At 43.8% G+C, this 17,891-nt stretch overlaps 1 protein-coding gene across 3 annotated transcripts in view; it reads right to left on the bottom strand.

Moving 5' to 3' along the window:
* LOC142495828 (uncharacterized) overlaps positions 1-17,891 on the bottom strand; it is a 439,489-nt gene that overhangs the window by 38,528 nt on the left and 383,070 nt on the right. For all 3 annotated transcript variants that reach the window (XM_075601852.1, XM_075601853.1, XM_075601851.1), the window contains one exon: positions 17,348-17,479. In XM_075601852.1, coding sequence (XP_075457967.1) covers positions 17,348-17,479 — 132 coding nt within the window. The remainder of the gene's footprint in view (positions 1-17,347; positions 17,480-17,891) is intronic.

The following is a 17,891-nucleotide window of genomic DNA, read 5'->3' as shown; positions in this document are numbered from 1 at the left end:
GCACAGGGAGTATGGAGCCGGGCGATAGCGGGAAAGACTCAGAAAAGTAAGTATTCGTGCCGCTACCGCCGCTGTAATGTATGTATGTATGTACAGTTGTGTTTAAAAGAAAGTACACCCTCTTTGAATTCTATGGTTTTACATATCAGGACATTATAACAATCATCTGTTCCTTAGCAGGTCTAAAAATTAGGTAAATACAACCTCAGATGAACAACAACACATGACATATTACACCGTGTCATGATTTATTTAACAAAAATAAACTTTTTTCACACCACTATATGTGTGTGTGTATGTGTGTGTATGTGTGTGCACAATGTTAATAAATAATTTATTCTTATTTTACACGTGTCTTTTAAAAAATATATATATAATAAATTAATAGCAGACAATCTACATATAAATACACACACACTGCAAACCTCTCGCTCCCGGCAGCATGCACTGTACACACAAAAAGTGTGCGTCACGTGCACACCCACACCTACTATAGAACAAGCCAAGACAGTATACTAACAAAATGTATAAGATGAGGCAATCCTGTTTTTACGTAAAAGCAGCCAGCGATGATTCTGTGAGGCCTCCCTCCTATAAACGCTTGCGCTGCCCACGAGCAAGACAGGACCCCGGTACTGAGGTGGGAAAGTATAGAACCACGCACCCACAGCAGCGGAATCGTGCCTGGCAGGTGGATTGTCAACTTAGCCTGGTCTGGGTTGGAGAAAGAGGGTTAGTCCTGATACTTGCCAAGGTCTTGGGATGGAGAGTTCAGAATTGTCAAAGTCCGTTAAGCCGTGGTCAGGGGTTGGAGAGGTCAGAATCGTGGAAGTCCGTATAGCCATGGTCTGGGTTGGAGAGATACGTAGAGTTGAGGGTAAGCCAGGGTCAATATCCAGAGGGGTTCAGAAGTCAAGCCGGTCCGGTACACGTAGAATCCAAACGGCAAGAAATACAAGACAGGAACAAGGCACAACAAACACAGGAGCTCAAGGCTACAGCTAGTTATGCTCAGCAAAGCAGGAAAGGAAGTGCAGGGTATTTGTAGCACACAGGAACCAGTAGCAAGGGAGGCGGAGCGGAGGCGCGGTCTCTGCGGAGCAAGGATTGGCTCCAGGAGACAAGTGGGCTATAATGAGAGCTTGCCACACAGCTGGAAAGCGGTGCACGGTGTCACGTGTGCGCGCCGCGCGCAAGAGAAGCGCATCGCGTCTGAGGGGGCAGAGCTAAGCTCTGTGGCAACCTAGAAGAGCTGCGCATGCGGTCGCGCTCTGTAAGCAGAGCGGGAGAGCGCGCACGTTCTTGTGCCAGAGCGGAGGTCTGTACTGCGACAGGTAAGGAGGGAACACGTCGCAAAGGACGTGTTCCCCGATTCCTTACAAAATGAGGGTGAAGATGGAGGTGGGGACAAGGAGGACACAAGAGGACCTTACAAGAAGAGCTGCTGCTTTTGAAGAGGATAAAGCTGGTTCAAATCCCAGTACCAGACCTCTTTCTAACCTTCGGTAAGTCAACAGAAACACAACAAAAGTACATTGTAAGTTCTAGACAGCAAAAACTCATTGTGCCCGTATAATTCTATGTATATACTATTTATTTATTTATTTATAAAATATTTTACCAGGAAGTAATACATTGAGAGTTACCTCTCGTTTTCAAGTATGTCCTGGGCACAGAGTAAAACAAATAATACATGGTTACAAGTACAGTTACATAAATGAACAAGGTATACATTATATACAGAGACATTGCGTGCACAGTTAAAGAAAATATATATTATGAGCGTATTAAACAGTTACAGACCAGATTAAAGTGTGAGACAGCCTTAGATTTGAAAGAACTTAAGCTGGTGGTGGATATGAGAGTCTCTGGTAGGTTGTTCCAGTTTTGGGGTGCACGGAAGGAGAAGGAGGAACGTCCGGATACTTTGTTGAGCCTTGGGACCATGAATAGAATTTTGGAGTCTGATCTCAGGTGATAGGTGCTGTATGTGGTAGGGGTGAGGAGCTTGTTCAGGTAGCTAGGTAGCTTGCCCAGAAAGTATTTGAGGGTGAGACAGGAAAGGTGAACTTTGCGCCTAGACTCTAGTGATGGCCAATCTAGTTCTTTGTAATATATATAGTATATATACAATATATATATATATACATAGTAATATACATTACTAGCGCCATATAAGGGAAAATATTATTATTATTAAATGACATAAACATTGGGTCAATGAGGATAAAAATAAATGCAGAGCTAGACAGAAACATCTATATGTAATCTGGAGTGAATTGAATCACTTCTTCTCCGTTCACGACATCACTGGCCTGGCCAGACCTACAAGCAGCTGTGAGCAAGCAGCAAACAGAAGCAACACATACCATATGCAAGCATTCAGGCCAGTCTTGTATTCCGCTGTCATGAGAGAGTATTCAAGCATATAGTAGAGTGTTAAAAGGCATCAGACAGATAGAAACAGGTTGGAAAATGGTGACATCACTTGGCACACTCTGCATTCTCCGTATATTTGCGTGATTTATATTTTTCTCTGCTGCCTTGCTGACAGTTACCTATAACAAATGTATTACAGGCTGCACCAGCACAAAGATGCTGAAACACCACCTAAAAAGAAAGTCTCTTTCCCTCTTCTTTGCAACTACTGCACGATATGTACAATATGCCTTTCTCGCCCTTCGTGCTTCTGTTTGACACTCTGCAGGTGAGTGCCAGGCCTTCTGCGGTGGAGACGGCTTTCATCCTATTTCAAAGATCTTTGTATGTAGAGTCTTCATCATTTCTCAGATCTGACACTGGCATCAAATCAAACATTTCCACTATTTGGACCCTGGTCCCTATCCTCTGGGCCCATAATTTGCTGGGTAGGACCACCTCAACTTTCGGCCCTGGCCTCCTGTATGCTCCTCACTCAATTTACATCGGCATCTCTAATTCAGTTGAGAAAACACAGCAAAACTATTTTAAGCACCGGTCCAGCTCACTCTATGAAACTTTAAAAAATATCTTCTACTTTTTCTTTTTTATTCTGATCACACAGTTCTTTGTAAAACTATTAAATAGTGATACAAGAACAGAAATGATAGACAGCACTCACGGTCAGATAGAAAAACATAGAATAGCTAAATGCAGGGTGCAAAGGAATATAAGAAGAACCCAAGATCCTCCTACATAATAACCAACAAAGCTAATAGTTCCAGCACGCTCTGACTATAGGAAAAGTAGCAACAAGTGGGAAATGCCAAATCAAATGAATATTTAATAAATGCACAAGTTATATACAAGGAGCAAAGTGACACCAACACAATAGAACAAAACACACTAAAAAATAGAAAAAAACTGGGAAAATGTGGAAGTGAAGAAAAAAAAAGGGGGGGGGGAGGAGGGTGTACACCATGGGGGATAAACAGGGGGTCAACATTTCGGGGACAAGCCCCTTCCTCAGGCCCGTTGCCCCTTGTCCCAAGAGGTACTTCCCTAATAATGCAAAATCAAACCACAGGGTACAGAGCAGCAATAGTAGTCTCTAGTTCTCTCCTCTCCTGCTGTAAATGGGGCTGCTCTGTGGGTCTGTCTGGAGCATGGTATAAATAAGCCATCTGGCGTCATCATTAAGAGGGCGATGGGATCGCAGGCAGCTGTGAAGATGGTCATCAGGGATCAGAATCAGCTGTCATCAATATTGCATGCAGACTCTTGCAAACTAGCCCTCTGGATCCACAGTCCACAGCAAATGTTCAAGTATACTAAAAGGTATAACTCATATTGGTAGCCCAATTGAACTACCTATAATGAAACAATGATAAAAATACATGAATGAAGTAAAATGAGAAATAAAAATAAAATGTAATCAAGATCATACGACACAATAAACTGTACAAAAAATGGAGGTCACATCTGATGGTAGGAACTGCACTAACCTATAAATGGAGAGAGATGACTTTGGATAGAGGTGGCACCAGAAGCACCCGTAGCTCATCACTTCACACTCGCTGGGCATAATGCTAGCCAGTTCAGGTACCAGGTTATTGATGGTATGAGGAAAAATCGTCGGGGTGGAGATACACAGAGGCTGATACTCCAAAAGGAATCCAGATGGATCAGGCTTCTGGGCACAAAGACTCCAAGAGGGATGAACAAAGAACTGGACCGAGGTTGTTATTTTTAAATACATTCATTTTACTGTTATCCCTGGTACAGCCTGACCCCTAGCTGTGTGCAGACTACCATATACACAGCTTCCTCTACTAATGGCCTCGACGACCTGGTATGACCCTCGTTCTATTGCTCCCCTTGATGAGGGATGTGGCTGGTCCACTATGAGTCACTAGTGGCATCCCTTGTGTGGTGATCCGTCCTTCCTGCACTGTTGTCTCTCCCCACCTCTATCCAAAGTCATCTCTCTCCATTTATAGGTTAGTGCAGTACCTACCATCAGATGTGACCTCCATTTTTTGTAGTTTATCGTGTAGTACTGTATGATCTTTATTACATTTTATTTTTATTTCTCATTTTACTTCATTCATTTATTTTTATCATTGTTTCATTATAGGTAGTTCAACTGGGCTACCAATATGAGTTATACCTTTTAGTATACTTGAACATTTGCTGTGGACTGTGGATCCAGAGGGCTGGTTTGCAAGAGTCTGCATGCAATATTGATGACAGCTGATTCTGATCCCTTATGACCATCTTCACAGCTGCCTGCGATCCCATCACCCTCTTAATGATGACGTCAGATGGCTTATTTATACCATGCTCCAGACAGACCCACACAGCAGCCCATTTACAGCAGGAGAGGAGAGAACTAGAGACTACTATTGCTGCTCTGTACCCTGTGGTTTGATTTTGCATTATTGTGTACTCACCTTACATTCTCCTGCTTTGCTGCTATTACAGTGTACCTTAGCACTTTTTGCTTGTTAGATTATCTTGTGTTGCTTAGTTAATTAGGGCTTATTTTGTTCACTGTTTTAGGGGTATTGGGGTAAGGGAAGTACCTCTTGTTGATTTGGGATAAAGGGGGAACGAGCCTGAGGAAGGGGCTAGTCCCCGAAACGTTGCCCCCCTGTTTATCCCCCATTGTGTACACCCTCCCGTACACCCCCCCCTTTTTATCTTCACTTCCACATTTTCCCAGTTTTTTTCTATTTTTTAGTGTGTTTTGTTCTATTGTGTTGGTGTCACTTTGCTCCTTGTATATAACTTGTGCATTTATTAAATATTCATTTGATTTGGCATTTCCCACTTGTTGCTACTTTTCCTATAGTCAGAGCGTGCTGGAACTATTAGCGTTGTTGGTTATTAAATAGTGATGTATTGCAATACATTTTTTTTTAAATAATATGTGCAGGGTTCATGACAAATAACTGTCAAGTTGCATTTTCTTATAATTGCATTAAAAAAATAATGAGAAAAGCTGCAGTGCATTGGTAATATTGCTGCTTTTGAAATGTGTGAGCCCGGTTCAAATCCAGAGTATCAAATCCTTGTAGACCTTGGGCAAGTCACTTTATGTCCCTGTGCCTCAGTCATCAAACATAGACTGTAAGCTCTACGGGGCAAGGGCTTGAGCCTGCAGACATTCAATGTACAGTATAGCTCTGCTTGCACTGCAACACTTCATAAGAAAAAAATATTATTATTAATATTGTTACTCTGATCTCATTGCTGCATCACTGAAATCTTCCCTCAGGAATAAACACGTGGAAAAAGTTAAATCTTTAGTTCATACTTTTTATTTACCATGTTTCCAATCAGAGTGCAGGTGCAGACACATTTCGAATGGCACAGGTGACTGAATGCATTTACTTGAATGCATGTTCAATTTATATTAGTAAATGGTGCTGGGTCTTTCCTGTCTTTGTAGGCTGACACTGGAGTGAATTACAATACAGATGGTGACATTACTTTGTCTAGATCAGACTTATCAATGGTATTGCAAGGTAATACAAAGCCACAGACTCCTGCCTGCCTGATTAGATTGCTTACAAAAGCCTGTCTTTTGAGACAGGAAGAGAGACTCCTTAGCTCACGTGTGAGCTGAACTTTGGAGACAGAGCAGAGGTTCTTGAGTCTCCCAGAAGAGACTGACCAAGAGAACACAGATCTCTGGAGCTGACAACTAAGACTTCTAAACCTGGATGCTGACATTTTCTGTGCACACACGGGTGCGGTTCCAGGAGAGCACAGAAGCTTCCCCTACAGCAGCCAGCTAACAGATAAGACTTTTATTAACAAGACTTTTTATATCTGTTCATTTCATGCTATGTGTTTGGGGCTGGGAGACATGCTTATCTAAGGGAGTTGTGAATTGCATAGTATTTCACTAGAAATACTCCCAAGTGAATAGAAGCTTTGTTTCCCCCGTGTATGAATGGTTTCCTGATGTTAAGGAAAAGGCACAATAAAGCCTTGTTATAATTTCACCTTACAAAAGTCTCCAATTGTGTACCTCTGTAAGCGTCCGCCTACATAGCGCCATTAGTGTACATAGCGCTTCACATTAGTACTACACGTGACAATCATATAAATAACAAATAATACAAATAACATATCATGGGAATAAGTGCTTCTGACATAAAAGTAAAATTTCGGAAGAGGAGTCCCTGCTCTGGGGATCTTACAATCTAATTGGTGGGGAGAACATACAGAGACAGTAGGAGGGCATTCAGGTAAGTGCGTCAGCAGGGGGCCAAGATTTATGTATCGTGTATAGTATTAGCCACGGTGCTACTCATATGCTTCTTTAAGCGTGTGTCTTAAGGTGGATAGAGAGGGTGCTAGTCTGGTATTGAGGGGAAGGTCATTCCAGAGGTGCGGGCAGAAAGTGAGAAAGGTTTAGATACAAAGGGGGTAGAGAGAAGACATCCTTGAGCAGAAAGCAAGAATCGGGATGGTGCATAGCGAGAAGTTAGGACTGAGATGTAAGTAGGAGCAGAAGAGTGTAAAGCTTTAAAAGTGAGGAGGAGAATTGAGTGCGAGATGCGTGATTTGATAGGAAGCCAGGAGAGTGATTTCAGCAGGGGAGACGCTGAGGCAGATTTCGGAAATAGTAGAGTGATTCTGGCAGCAGCGTTTAGGATAGATTGTAGGGGAGACAGGTGAGAGGCAGGAAGGCAGGGCAGCAGGAGGTTACAGTAATCGAGGCGGGAGAGAATGAGGACCTGAGTCAAAGTTTTAGCAGTCGAGCAACAGAGGAAAGGGCGTATCTTTGTTATATTGCGGAGGAAAAAGCGACAGGTTTTAGATAAGTTTTGAATGTGAAGTTTTGAATGTGATAGAGGAGTCGAGTGTGACCCCTAGGCAGCGTGCTTGGGCTACTGGGTGAATGATGTTACTTCCAACACTAATGTGGAAGGAGGTAGTAGGGCCGGGTTTGGGAGGAAGTATAAGGAGCTCTGTTTTTGCCATGTTAAGTTTCTGTTGGCGGATGGCCATCCAGGGTGATATTCCAGAGAGACATTCAGAAACTTTGGTCTGCATAGCAGATGTAAGGTCAGGGGTTGAAAGATAAATTTGTGTGTCGTCAGCATAGAGGTGATTGGAACAAGCTGATTTATTGGGGCGGCGGGAGGGTTATGTGACTGCTTTAGATGTATAAAAACACATACTCCCCTTGCATTGGCAAGGAAGCATTGGCATCTTAAGAGTGATGCATTTAAAGTGATAAATATAGTTAGACTATAGTTTGACTAGAGGTGACTGGGGACTGCATCTTTCTGCAAACTCTTTTACTCAAGACAACATACGGTAAGCTATTCAGCTCACACTATGATCCCATGCTTGCTAACCTGCATATTTCAACCCCCCACCCCTTTACAACTTATTCACTGCAGTCTCTCCCAAAACTGACTGCACAATACACTGAAACAATGAATTGACTGTAGCAGTGCAATACAGCTAAACATTTGACAAGGAACAGGCACAAACCTGCTGTTTAGTCTGCACACACACACTCTGCTCACAACAGCTCCTTGCAGCACTGCCTACCTCTGGCATCATGAACCTGCTATGTATTTTAACTTTTTTCTTTCTCCTGGGCTCATGGAGATGTTACTCCCTCTATCCACTACAAACTCCTCCATCCTGGCCCACACCCAACATCACCATACACCCTGGACTACTCAAAAGCCTTGCACTATCTACTGAATGTTGGTGGAGAACTCCAAAAACCAGCACACCAACCACTGCTCACTCAAATGGCAAACACCACAAATTTACAACCCACAAACAACTATCCAAATTTCTACTCATACTACTACTCTCTTTAGCAGGTGATATTAAACCTAACCCAGGCCCTCCCATTCCAGCTCTGTCCCATGCCCCTGAGAATTCCACCTTTAAATTCCAAAAAGGGCTATCTGTCGCCCATATAAACATCCGGAGCCTGCTGCCCAAACTGGACGAACTAAGGGCATGGTGCCTTATGCATAAACCCAAAGCCATCGTTCTTACAGAAACATGGCTATCCCCTAAAATCCCTGATGCAAATATCGCCATTCAGGGATACTCCATTTTTAGGAGAGATAGGTCAAAGAGAGGAGGAGGGGTGTTATTTTATATTGCAGACACATTACAATTTACACTGTTAAATTGCCCACCAAGCCCACCCTCTTTTGAAATTCTAGTTGGCAAAATCTGCCTCCCTTTTTCTAAGCCCATCTTGCTCGCTGGCATCTACCGCCCCCCTAAAGCCCCTCTACAATCCCTGACTGATATCACCCAGTTTCTTGGCTCCATTTCCTCTCTGAATGAGAAGAGTGAGCTGCTAGTTCTTGGGGATTTCAACTTCAATTGGCTTAACCCTAAAAACCACAAAATCCAGATACAACTCAAGTCACTTAACCTATCGCAACTCATTTCCCAACCAACACGGACAAACCTGAAATCACATAACCATTCCTTGCTAGACTGGATTCTCTCCTCAAACCCCAGCAGAATCCAATCCTCTGGCATCCTTCCTGATATTTTCAGTGACCATGCAATAGTGTACTGTGTAAGGAAAATTAAACCACCCCATTCAAGCCCTAAAGTTCTCCTCACTAGAACATTTAAAAACTTTAACCCACAACAGTTTCTGGATGACCTTACCAACTGCCCATGGCACAGAATCGATTTAATTCCCGACCCTGACTCTGCGCTCGACTATTTCCAATCCGAGTTCTTAAAACTCTGCGATACCCATGCTCCACTACGCAAAATAAGGGTACGGGGGGCCCACCTTCCATGGGTTACAACTGACCTTATTGCACTCTACCAGCTCAGGGATACCTTGTGGAAAAGCTACAAAGTAACTGGCACTACCAAGGATCTCAATCACTACAGATGCATGCGGAACATGTGCACAAGGCAAACAAGGCACGCAAAAACACAATATTACTCTGACAATCTCCACCAAAATACATCAAACCCAGCTAACTTCTGGAAGGTTATCAACAATATATTCCAGCCTCCTAACCATCAACAACCAAGTAATATCACTAAGGGGGATATTACTCTGACAATCCCCACTGATATTGCAAATGCATTCAATGATTACTTTGTGGGGTGTGCCACTAACTTATTAGCGAAACGCAGCCCAAACCACAAACCTGAATCTCATCCTGGGAGTACCCCTATAGTCCCACCCTCTCCCAACACTGCCCACAATTTTCAATTTGGCCCAGTATCTGAAGAGGAGATTATACAAGCGCTCCTCAAACTAAAACTAAGCAGCCAATGTGGACCTGACTTACAACAATCTAGGTTTCTACGACTTGGTGCCCCAGCCATTGCCAAACCAATTGCTTCCATAGTCAACTCTATCCTGTCTGCAGGCCATAGCCCTAAGACCTGGAAAACTGCCAGAGTTGTCCCAATCTTCAAAAGTGGGGACAAAAACACTGTCTCAAACTACAGGCCAATCTCACTTCTCCCAATTCTATCCAAAGTCATGGAAAAATGTGTCCACTCCCAATTAAGCGATTTCTATACCAAGACAAATTTCCCTAGCCAATTCCAATCTGGCTTTCGTCCCAAACACTCCACTGTAACTACCCTGCTAAAAGTTTGCAATGAAATCCAGTGTGGAATGGAACGGGGACAACTCACTGGTGCAGTATTCCTAGATCAGCGTTTCCCAAATGGTGGGTCGCGACCCGGCACCAGGTCACGGAAACAAAATTGCCGGGTCACAGCGAGGCTGGCCGCACGGCGTCCCCCCCTCCCTCCTTGCGGCGTCCACCCCTCCCTCTTTGCGGCGTCCACCCCTCCCTCCTTGCGGCGGCCCGAGGTGAGGTGCGGGACAGTGCTGAAGTGGTGCAGGCTGCTATCGCTGGGGAGTCAACGGTGATTCGCTGACTCGGGCTCCTACTGCAGCCCCGCATCATGATGTTGCCGCCCATGACATGCTCCGCCCCCCCACAGGACACGATGCCCGGCGTGATAGGAGGTAGGAAGTGGTGCGGGGGCGCACCTGTGCCTCCGTTCCTGGCGCTCCCTTCCCCTCAGTCCCCTTGGTGCGGGAGATAGGCGCAGGGGGTGGGCAGTGGTTGCTGCGTGGTCGCTGGCGGGCACAGGGAGGCATGGAGCCACCTGCTCGGATCGCTTGGCCTTTCCTCTCTCCCCCGCCCCCCCCCCTCTCCAGTCACTCACATCCGTCGCTGCCCCTGTAATAAATTGTGTGTGTGTGTGTATATAGGGGAGTGTGTGTGTGTGTGTGTATATAGGGGAGTGTGTGTGTGTGTGTATATAGGGGAGTGTGTGTATCTGTGTGTGTGTGTGTATCTGTTTGTGTGTGTGTATCTGTGTGTATGTATGTATCTGTGTGTGTATGGGGGAGAGAGTGTGTGTATGTATCTGTGTGTGTATGGGGGAGAGAGTGTGTGTATGTATCTGTGTGTGTATGTATCTGTGTGTGTGTGTATGGGGGAGAGTGTGTGTATGTATCTTCGTGTGTGTGTGTGTGTGTGTGTGTGTGTGTATATGTATGTATGTATGTATGTATGTGTGTATGTGTATGTGTATGGATCTGTGTATGTGTATGGATCTGTGTATGTGTATGGATCTGTGTGTGTATGGATCTGTGTGTGTATGGATCTGTGTGTGTATGGATCTGTGTGTGTATGGATCTGTGTGTGTATGGATCTGTGTGTGTATGGATCTGTGTGTGTATGGATCTGTGTGTGTGTGTGTGTATCAGCCACAGCCACTGTGTGTATCAGTGGCTGTGTGTGTGTCTGTGCAGGCCAGCAGTGGCTATGTGTGTGTTGGTCTGTCTGTGTGAGTATCTGTAGGTCAGTGACTGTGTGCGTCTATGCAGGTCAGAGAGAGGGGGGGGGAGGGAGAGAGAGAGAGAATAGAGGGGATTGGGAAAATATATGAAATCTGTATGGACATTCATAACGGTTTTATTTTACCTATAGGCGATAAAAATTTTAGTGGGTCACGAAGGAGAAGTTCAAAAATAACCGGGTCACGGAAAAAAAAGTTTGGGAAACGCTGTCCTAGATTATGCAAAGGCTTTTGACACAGTTGATCATGCTATCCTGCTTAACAAACTCCAGAGCTCTGGAATAGGGAAGCATGCTTTAAACCGGTTTCAGTCCTACCTATCAGGAAGATCCCAACATGTGTCCATCTCAGGCTCTAACTCCAACCCCCTGGATATCACCTGTGGTGTCCCGCAAGGCTCTGTTCTGGGGCCCCTACTCTTCTCAGTGTTCATTAATGATCTTCCCACAGCTTGTAAGGAAGCCTCATTACACATGTATGCAGATGACACAATCCTATATGCACACAGCCATAGCCTCTCTGACCTTTAACACATACTTCAGTCTGACTTTTTGAGACTCGAAAACTGGATTTCCCAAAACAAACTGTTTTTAAACACTGACAAGACAGTAACAATGGTATTTGGGACCAAGACTAAATTTGTAAAGCTTCCAGTGACTGAGCTCCTGATTAGAACCAACGCTAACACCACCCTAACCCCTGTCACTAGTTTTAAATACCTGGGCTTATGGTTTGACTCCCACTTAACATTCGGAATGCACATTGATACCCTGACAACCAAGACCTATGCCAAACTAGGGGTACTTAACAGGAACAAATCCTCCCTAAGTCTCCTGGTCAGAAAGCGTATCGCACAGCAGATGCTAATGCCAATTATTGACTATGGAGACATAGTATATGGCTCGGCACCTCAAACCCACCTTAGCAAACTTGACACCCTCTACAATTCAATTTGTCGTTTTGTTCTCCAATGCAACTACAACACACATCACTGCGAAATGCTCAAAGAACTAGATTGGTCAACACTAGAGTCTAGGCGCAAAGTTCACCTTTCCTGTCTTGCCTTTAAATTCTTCAAGGGGAAGCTACCCAGCTACCTGAACAAGCTCCTCACCCCTACCACTTGCAGCACCTATCACCTGAGATCAGACTTCAAAAGACTGTTCATGGTCCCAAGGCTCAACAAAGTATCCGGACGTTCCTCCTTCTCCTACCGTGCACCCCAAAACTGGAAAAACCTACCAGAGACTTTCACATCCACCACCAGTTTAAGTTCTTTCAAATCTAAGGCTGTCTCACATTTTAATCTGGTCTGTAACTGTTTCATACGCTCATAATATATATTTTCTTTAACTGTGCACGCAATGTCTTGTATATAATGTATACCTTGTTCATTTATGTAACTGTACTTGTAACCATGTATTATTTGTTTTACTCTGTGCCCAGGACATACTTGAAAACGAGAGGTAACTCTCAATGTTTTACTTCCTGGTAAAATATTTTTATAAATAAATAAAATTAGGTCATCTGTATTGAGGTACTTTAGAAACACTTATAAAACACACCCTACCATATGTTAAAGTCGGTGAACAATGGAGTAGTTTAATAAACTGTATCGTGGTTGGAAATGGTTCTTCCTCTGTCTCAGAATTCAGGTCAGCGTCCCTGGGATTTTCTTTAATACTGTAGCTACAAATATACAGCTGTTTTTTCTCTTTCAGCCCATGCATCCCAAACACCGCTTCCCGCCTTCTTACCCGAGACATACTGTTCCACACTACAGCCCAGCTCTAATATTCATTGTGGGAATCAGTAAACTAAATCATACAAATCAGTCATCTCTAAATCAGATCACTCATGCAATGATGGAACATTTAGTAAATTCAGCTGTCCATGTCAGCCCAAACATGCAGGAGGAGATCTACATAATGTGAAAAATACAGGCAGCACATTACGCAAATAAAGTGATTTTACAGAAGATTACAGATAATCACCCTCAAGCTTTTTGCTGAAATGTATTTCATATATTTCACTTCGGTTTGTCAGGCTTCATGTCTGTGAGTGAACATTTGCATTTTACATTATCAGGCCTAATGTACAGATATACATTTTAATGTATTATGGTCTCATTTACAATCTTTAAGGTGCGCAGCACCCCAAACATAACGCTTAACTAATTGAGTGCAGAAACATGCAAAGCGTATTAATATATATCTGTATGACATACTAAGCAATGAATTATGCATTCCCCTCTAGGATTAAATACTGTATGCTATTCCAAACTTTCCTTTAATAAAATGAATACATCACATAGGGAAATAAAAACGATGATGAATATTAGAATAAGAAATATTTAGGAAGACCACCTTGCATTGCCTGATATTGATTATTTAGAGCTAATTGGTGTGACGGTGCTCATCTCAAATCACGATGCGGACCCGCAAGGCTGAGGTAGGGATGCAAATAAAACGACCACAACCCAGGGACAGAGTCCTGTAAGAGTATCCGTAGTCGGTATGGAAGCAGGGGTCTAGGCTGGCGGCAGAGTTGCAAAGTGCAGGGGACAGGCAGAGTCAGGGCAGGCGGAAGGCAGCGAGGTCGGGGTCACGGTCCGGGGTCAGCAACACAAATTCAAAACAGGCAAGAGGATAAGGTGTAACTGCAAAGACGGACAGGAGCTGGAAACACACAGACCTTTGCTCGGTGACTCCCTATGGTAACTGCAGCCACAGAGAGCAGAAAGGACAGGAGAGACAGAAAACCTGGATCGCAGTGAAAAACCCGGCACGGATCGAGAAGAATCCTTACAATTGGGAACTTTTAAATATTTAGGACAACAGCATTGACCCTAATCCTGACCTAAAACCTATACCAGTCACTGCAAATGGTTGTCAATTATTTTAGAATATCAACTGACCCCCTGCATGTAGAGTGGGATTTTTGGATCCTATGTTTTGGTGACACGCCTGCTGATTACAGAAGGGGTTACACAAGCAGAAACTTCCTTTATAAAGTGACACGAAGCAGAGCACAGACATAGGGTTATTCTTGTTGCAGCCTATAAGATCCTTCCTGCGACCTCATAATCAAGAGCACTTCCTGAGTCCCACTCAAAGAAAATAGGCTGAGCTGCCAATATAAAATAGCCCCTTTCTGCACAGTTGCTACCAATTACTGATAATGACAGTTTAAACAGAGATGCTCGTGAGCAGGCCTAATGGTGTCCAAACCACGTAACTGTCCTGGAGGTCACATGTCTGAGGCGAGAATCCTAGCACACGGATTATACAGCTCCCTGCTCATGAGCGAGAGAGGTGTGTGCGAGTTCTTCACAAAAGAGAAGAGAAATAAAGATGCTGCTAGAAGATTTCATTGCTGTTACACAGGGAACACTATGGATGGGAAGAGGAAGATAACCAATATAAAGAAAAGACACAGACTAAGTGAGAGAAGAAGAGAGAGCGAAAGAACAAAAAAAAAAAAAGAAATGTGCCTAGACTGCATATAATTTGGTATCTGCCATTATGAAAATGAAAAGCAAGTACATCTAATTAAAAAGAAAATAGACAAAATGGCACAGCAATCAGCAGGACTTTATAATACCAGCTAATCAAGCTCAGAAACCACCACAGGCTGGTACCACATAAAAGGGACAGATGTAGAAAGCTGTGTAAACCATCACTGTAAATAAGCAGCTTCCTAAGAAAAAAAAACAGGGAAACAGCATTATCTGACTGAGCTCCAGATCAGAACCAACGTTAACACCACCCAAACTCCTGTTACTAGTTTTAAATATCTGGGCATATGGTTTGACTCCGACTTAACATTCGGCATGCACATTGATACCCTGACATTCAAAACCTATGCAAAACTAGGTGTACTCTACAGCAGCGGTGCGCAAAGTGGGGGGCGCGACCCCCAGGGGGGGCGGGAGATTGTGCTGGGGGGGCGCGGGCAGTTGCAGAGGCCCCGCGCTCTTCCCCCAGGCATTTAAATTAAATGCCGGGGGATCGCGTGAGGCCCCTGCAACTGTTTACTTACCGGGATTCAGCCGCCTGTGTTGCGTCGCCATGGCAACGCGGCGTCTGGCACCATGTGACCTGACGTCACACGCCCACGCAGCGTCATCTGACGCGGCTGAAGGAAGGCAGGGGGGCGCGAGAGCCGGGGGCAGAGAGACAGGGGGGCGCAGCACAAAAAGTTTGCGCTCCCCTGCTCTACAGGAACAAATCCTCCCTAAGCCTGCTGGTCAGAAAGCGTATCGCACAGCAGATGCTAATGCCAATTATCGACTATAGAGACATAGTATACGGCTCGGCACTCCAAACCCACCTTAGCAAACTTGACACCCTCTACAATTCAATATGGGTTTTTGTTCTCAATGCAACTACAACACACATCACTGCGAAATGCTCAAAGAATTAGACTGGTCATCACTTGAGTCTAGGCGCAAAGTTTACCTTTCCTGTTTTGCCTTCAAATACTTTCTGGGCAAGCTACCCATCTATCTGAACAAGCTTCTCAACCCTACCACATGCAGAACTTATCATCTGAGATCTGACTCCAAAAGACTGTTCATGGTCCCAAGGCTCAACAAAGTATTCGGCCGGTCCTTCTCTTACCGTGCACCCCAAAACTGGAACAACCTACCGGAGACTCTCACATCCACCACCAGTTTAAGTTCTTTCAAAACCAAAGCGGTCTCACATTTTAATCTGGTCTGTAACTGTTACATACGCTCATAATATATATTATCTTTAAGTATGCATGCAATGTCTTCCATGCAATGTATGCCCTGTTCACTTATATAACTTTATTTGTAACCATGTATTATTTGTCTTAACTCTATGCCCAGGACATACTTGAAAACGAGAGGTAACTCTCAATGTATTACTTCCTGGTAAAATATTTTATAAATAAATAAATTAAATAAATACATAATTTTACCCATCTCAGAAGGGACAGGGTAACTGCAAATACGCAGGGTAAAAGCATTGTATTGTGTATCAGCTCTGCAAAGCATTAAATGCCCCTACAGCGGCAGAAAGGATTCGTGAACCCCAAAATCTGTCCCATGTAGATTCTGCAAGACTCCCTGATGAGTCCCACTGAACCTCTCAGCTACTCACCATATGTTGGTAATTGCTGTGAAACTCACCTTTCTTTATGTTAAGATAAATAAGTAAACAGCACACAGATATTCATCATATAGAAAGGTCTTATACTAAGCTCCACATACAGGTACCTTTAAGGACGGTCCACCAACAGGTCAGCATGATCTGCAGCTCTAAAGGATCTTGCCCTCATGGCAAAAATATTTAGGCTACAGTACCACAAGTTTCCACCAGGCAGTAAGTGGAAAAGACTACAACCTCTATAAGCCTTTGCCAAAAGGACACTCCCACTTCCTGAGCTGATACCATTTAAACCCAGGAAGGAGACCTATTCAGTGTGTTGCAACTCATCTAGATGCATGTTACACGCTCCTGTCTCGTCTCCTGTTTTCTGCAGCCAAGTTACTCTGCCTGTGCTTACTCACTCATTACTATGCAACTCTGTACCGTTTATGACCTCCGATTCCCTTGGATTTCCCAATGGCATCACCTTTATTGGCTACTACGCACCCGGCTGGTAAATAAACCTATCTATATATATTGTATTCCTCTCCTTTCCGGAGTGTTTTTTCCTCCTCGGATTCTCAGAGTACCAACGAGTGGAGAACCCTTTCAACACGGAAAGAGTTAAAAGCCGTAGCCTAAACAGGATATTAGCCATTAGAGATTTCTTGCTTACTTTTGGATATTTTAAGATGTCACCAATCACAGCTGATGACACCCAATGCGTTTGTGGAATATGTAGTTCCTCCCTGTTGTTGAATAATGTTGCTGCTGCTGCTCCTCCACGCCCCTCTAGCAGTGACATTGTCAAGCTCTGCCTTTGTTTCCCTACTTATGACATCCCCTGACAATAAGTCCAGAAGTTTTCTCATAGAATCAGTAGTAAGGACTTTGTATCTTTGCACAGAGGGTGCTCAACATGCACATTAACTATATACCTGTGTTGTCCTTACCTCCCAATCCAAATCCCTGTGCCATTCTTTCTGATTGTCATTCTGCTCGTCCTCTGCTCTGCGCTCTTTTTCAAGCTGCTGCTTTAGATTGGATGGTTTCATGTCTTTGATGAATCGGAAGAGTAAAGAAAGCTGGGGTGAGAAGACAAACACAAACTCTTATTTAAATACATCAGTTTTGTCACTAAAATGACAATGGGAAAGTCATTTTGAACTTGGATTTCTTAAAAGAATGTGTTAAAGTTCTTTGCAGCTACAGTATTTTTTTTCACTTGCATCGAAAAGTGATTTCTGGAGTGATTATGGGGACCAATAAAGTGATAGGATGCTATTTAACGCAATTGTGTGAGCGATCTATGGACAAACCACAACTACAGGCTTACTGAATTATATACAGTATATTATATATATATCGCGATCGCCTACCTGAGTTTTTAGATGGTATTGCAGTATTGCAAACAGCGCAAAAAATCAGAGCGCTAACATATCGCAAACCACTCCGTAAAAAAACAAAACAGACCGCGTCTGGCCGCGGTTATCAGAG

This window comes from Ascaphus truei, chromosome 5 (assembly GCF_040206685.1).
Source record: "Ascaphus truei isolate aAscTru1 chromosome 5, aAscTru1.hap1, whole genome shotgun sequence".
Lineage (NCBI taxonomy): Eukaryota > Metazoa > Chordata > Amphibia > Anura > Ascaphidae > Ascaphus > Ascaphus truei.
Note: the sequence above shows the minus strand (reverse complement) of the source record. Positions and strands in the feature narration are given on the sequence as shown.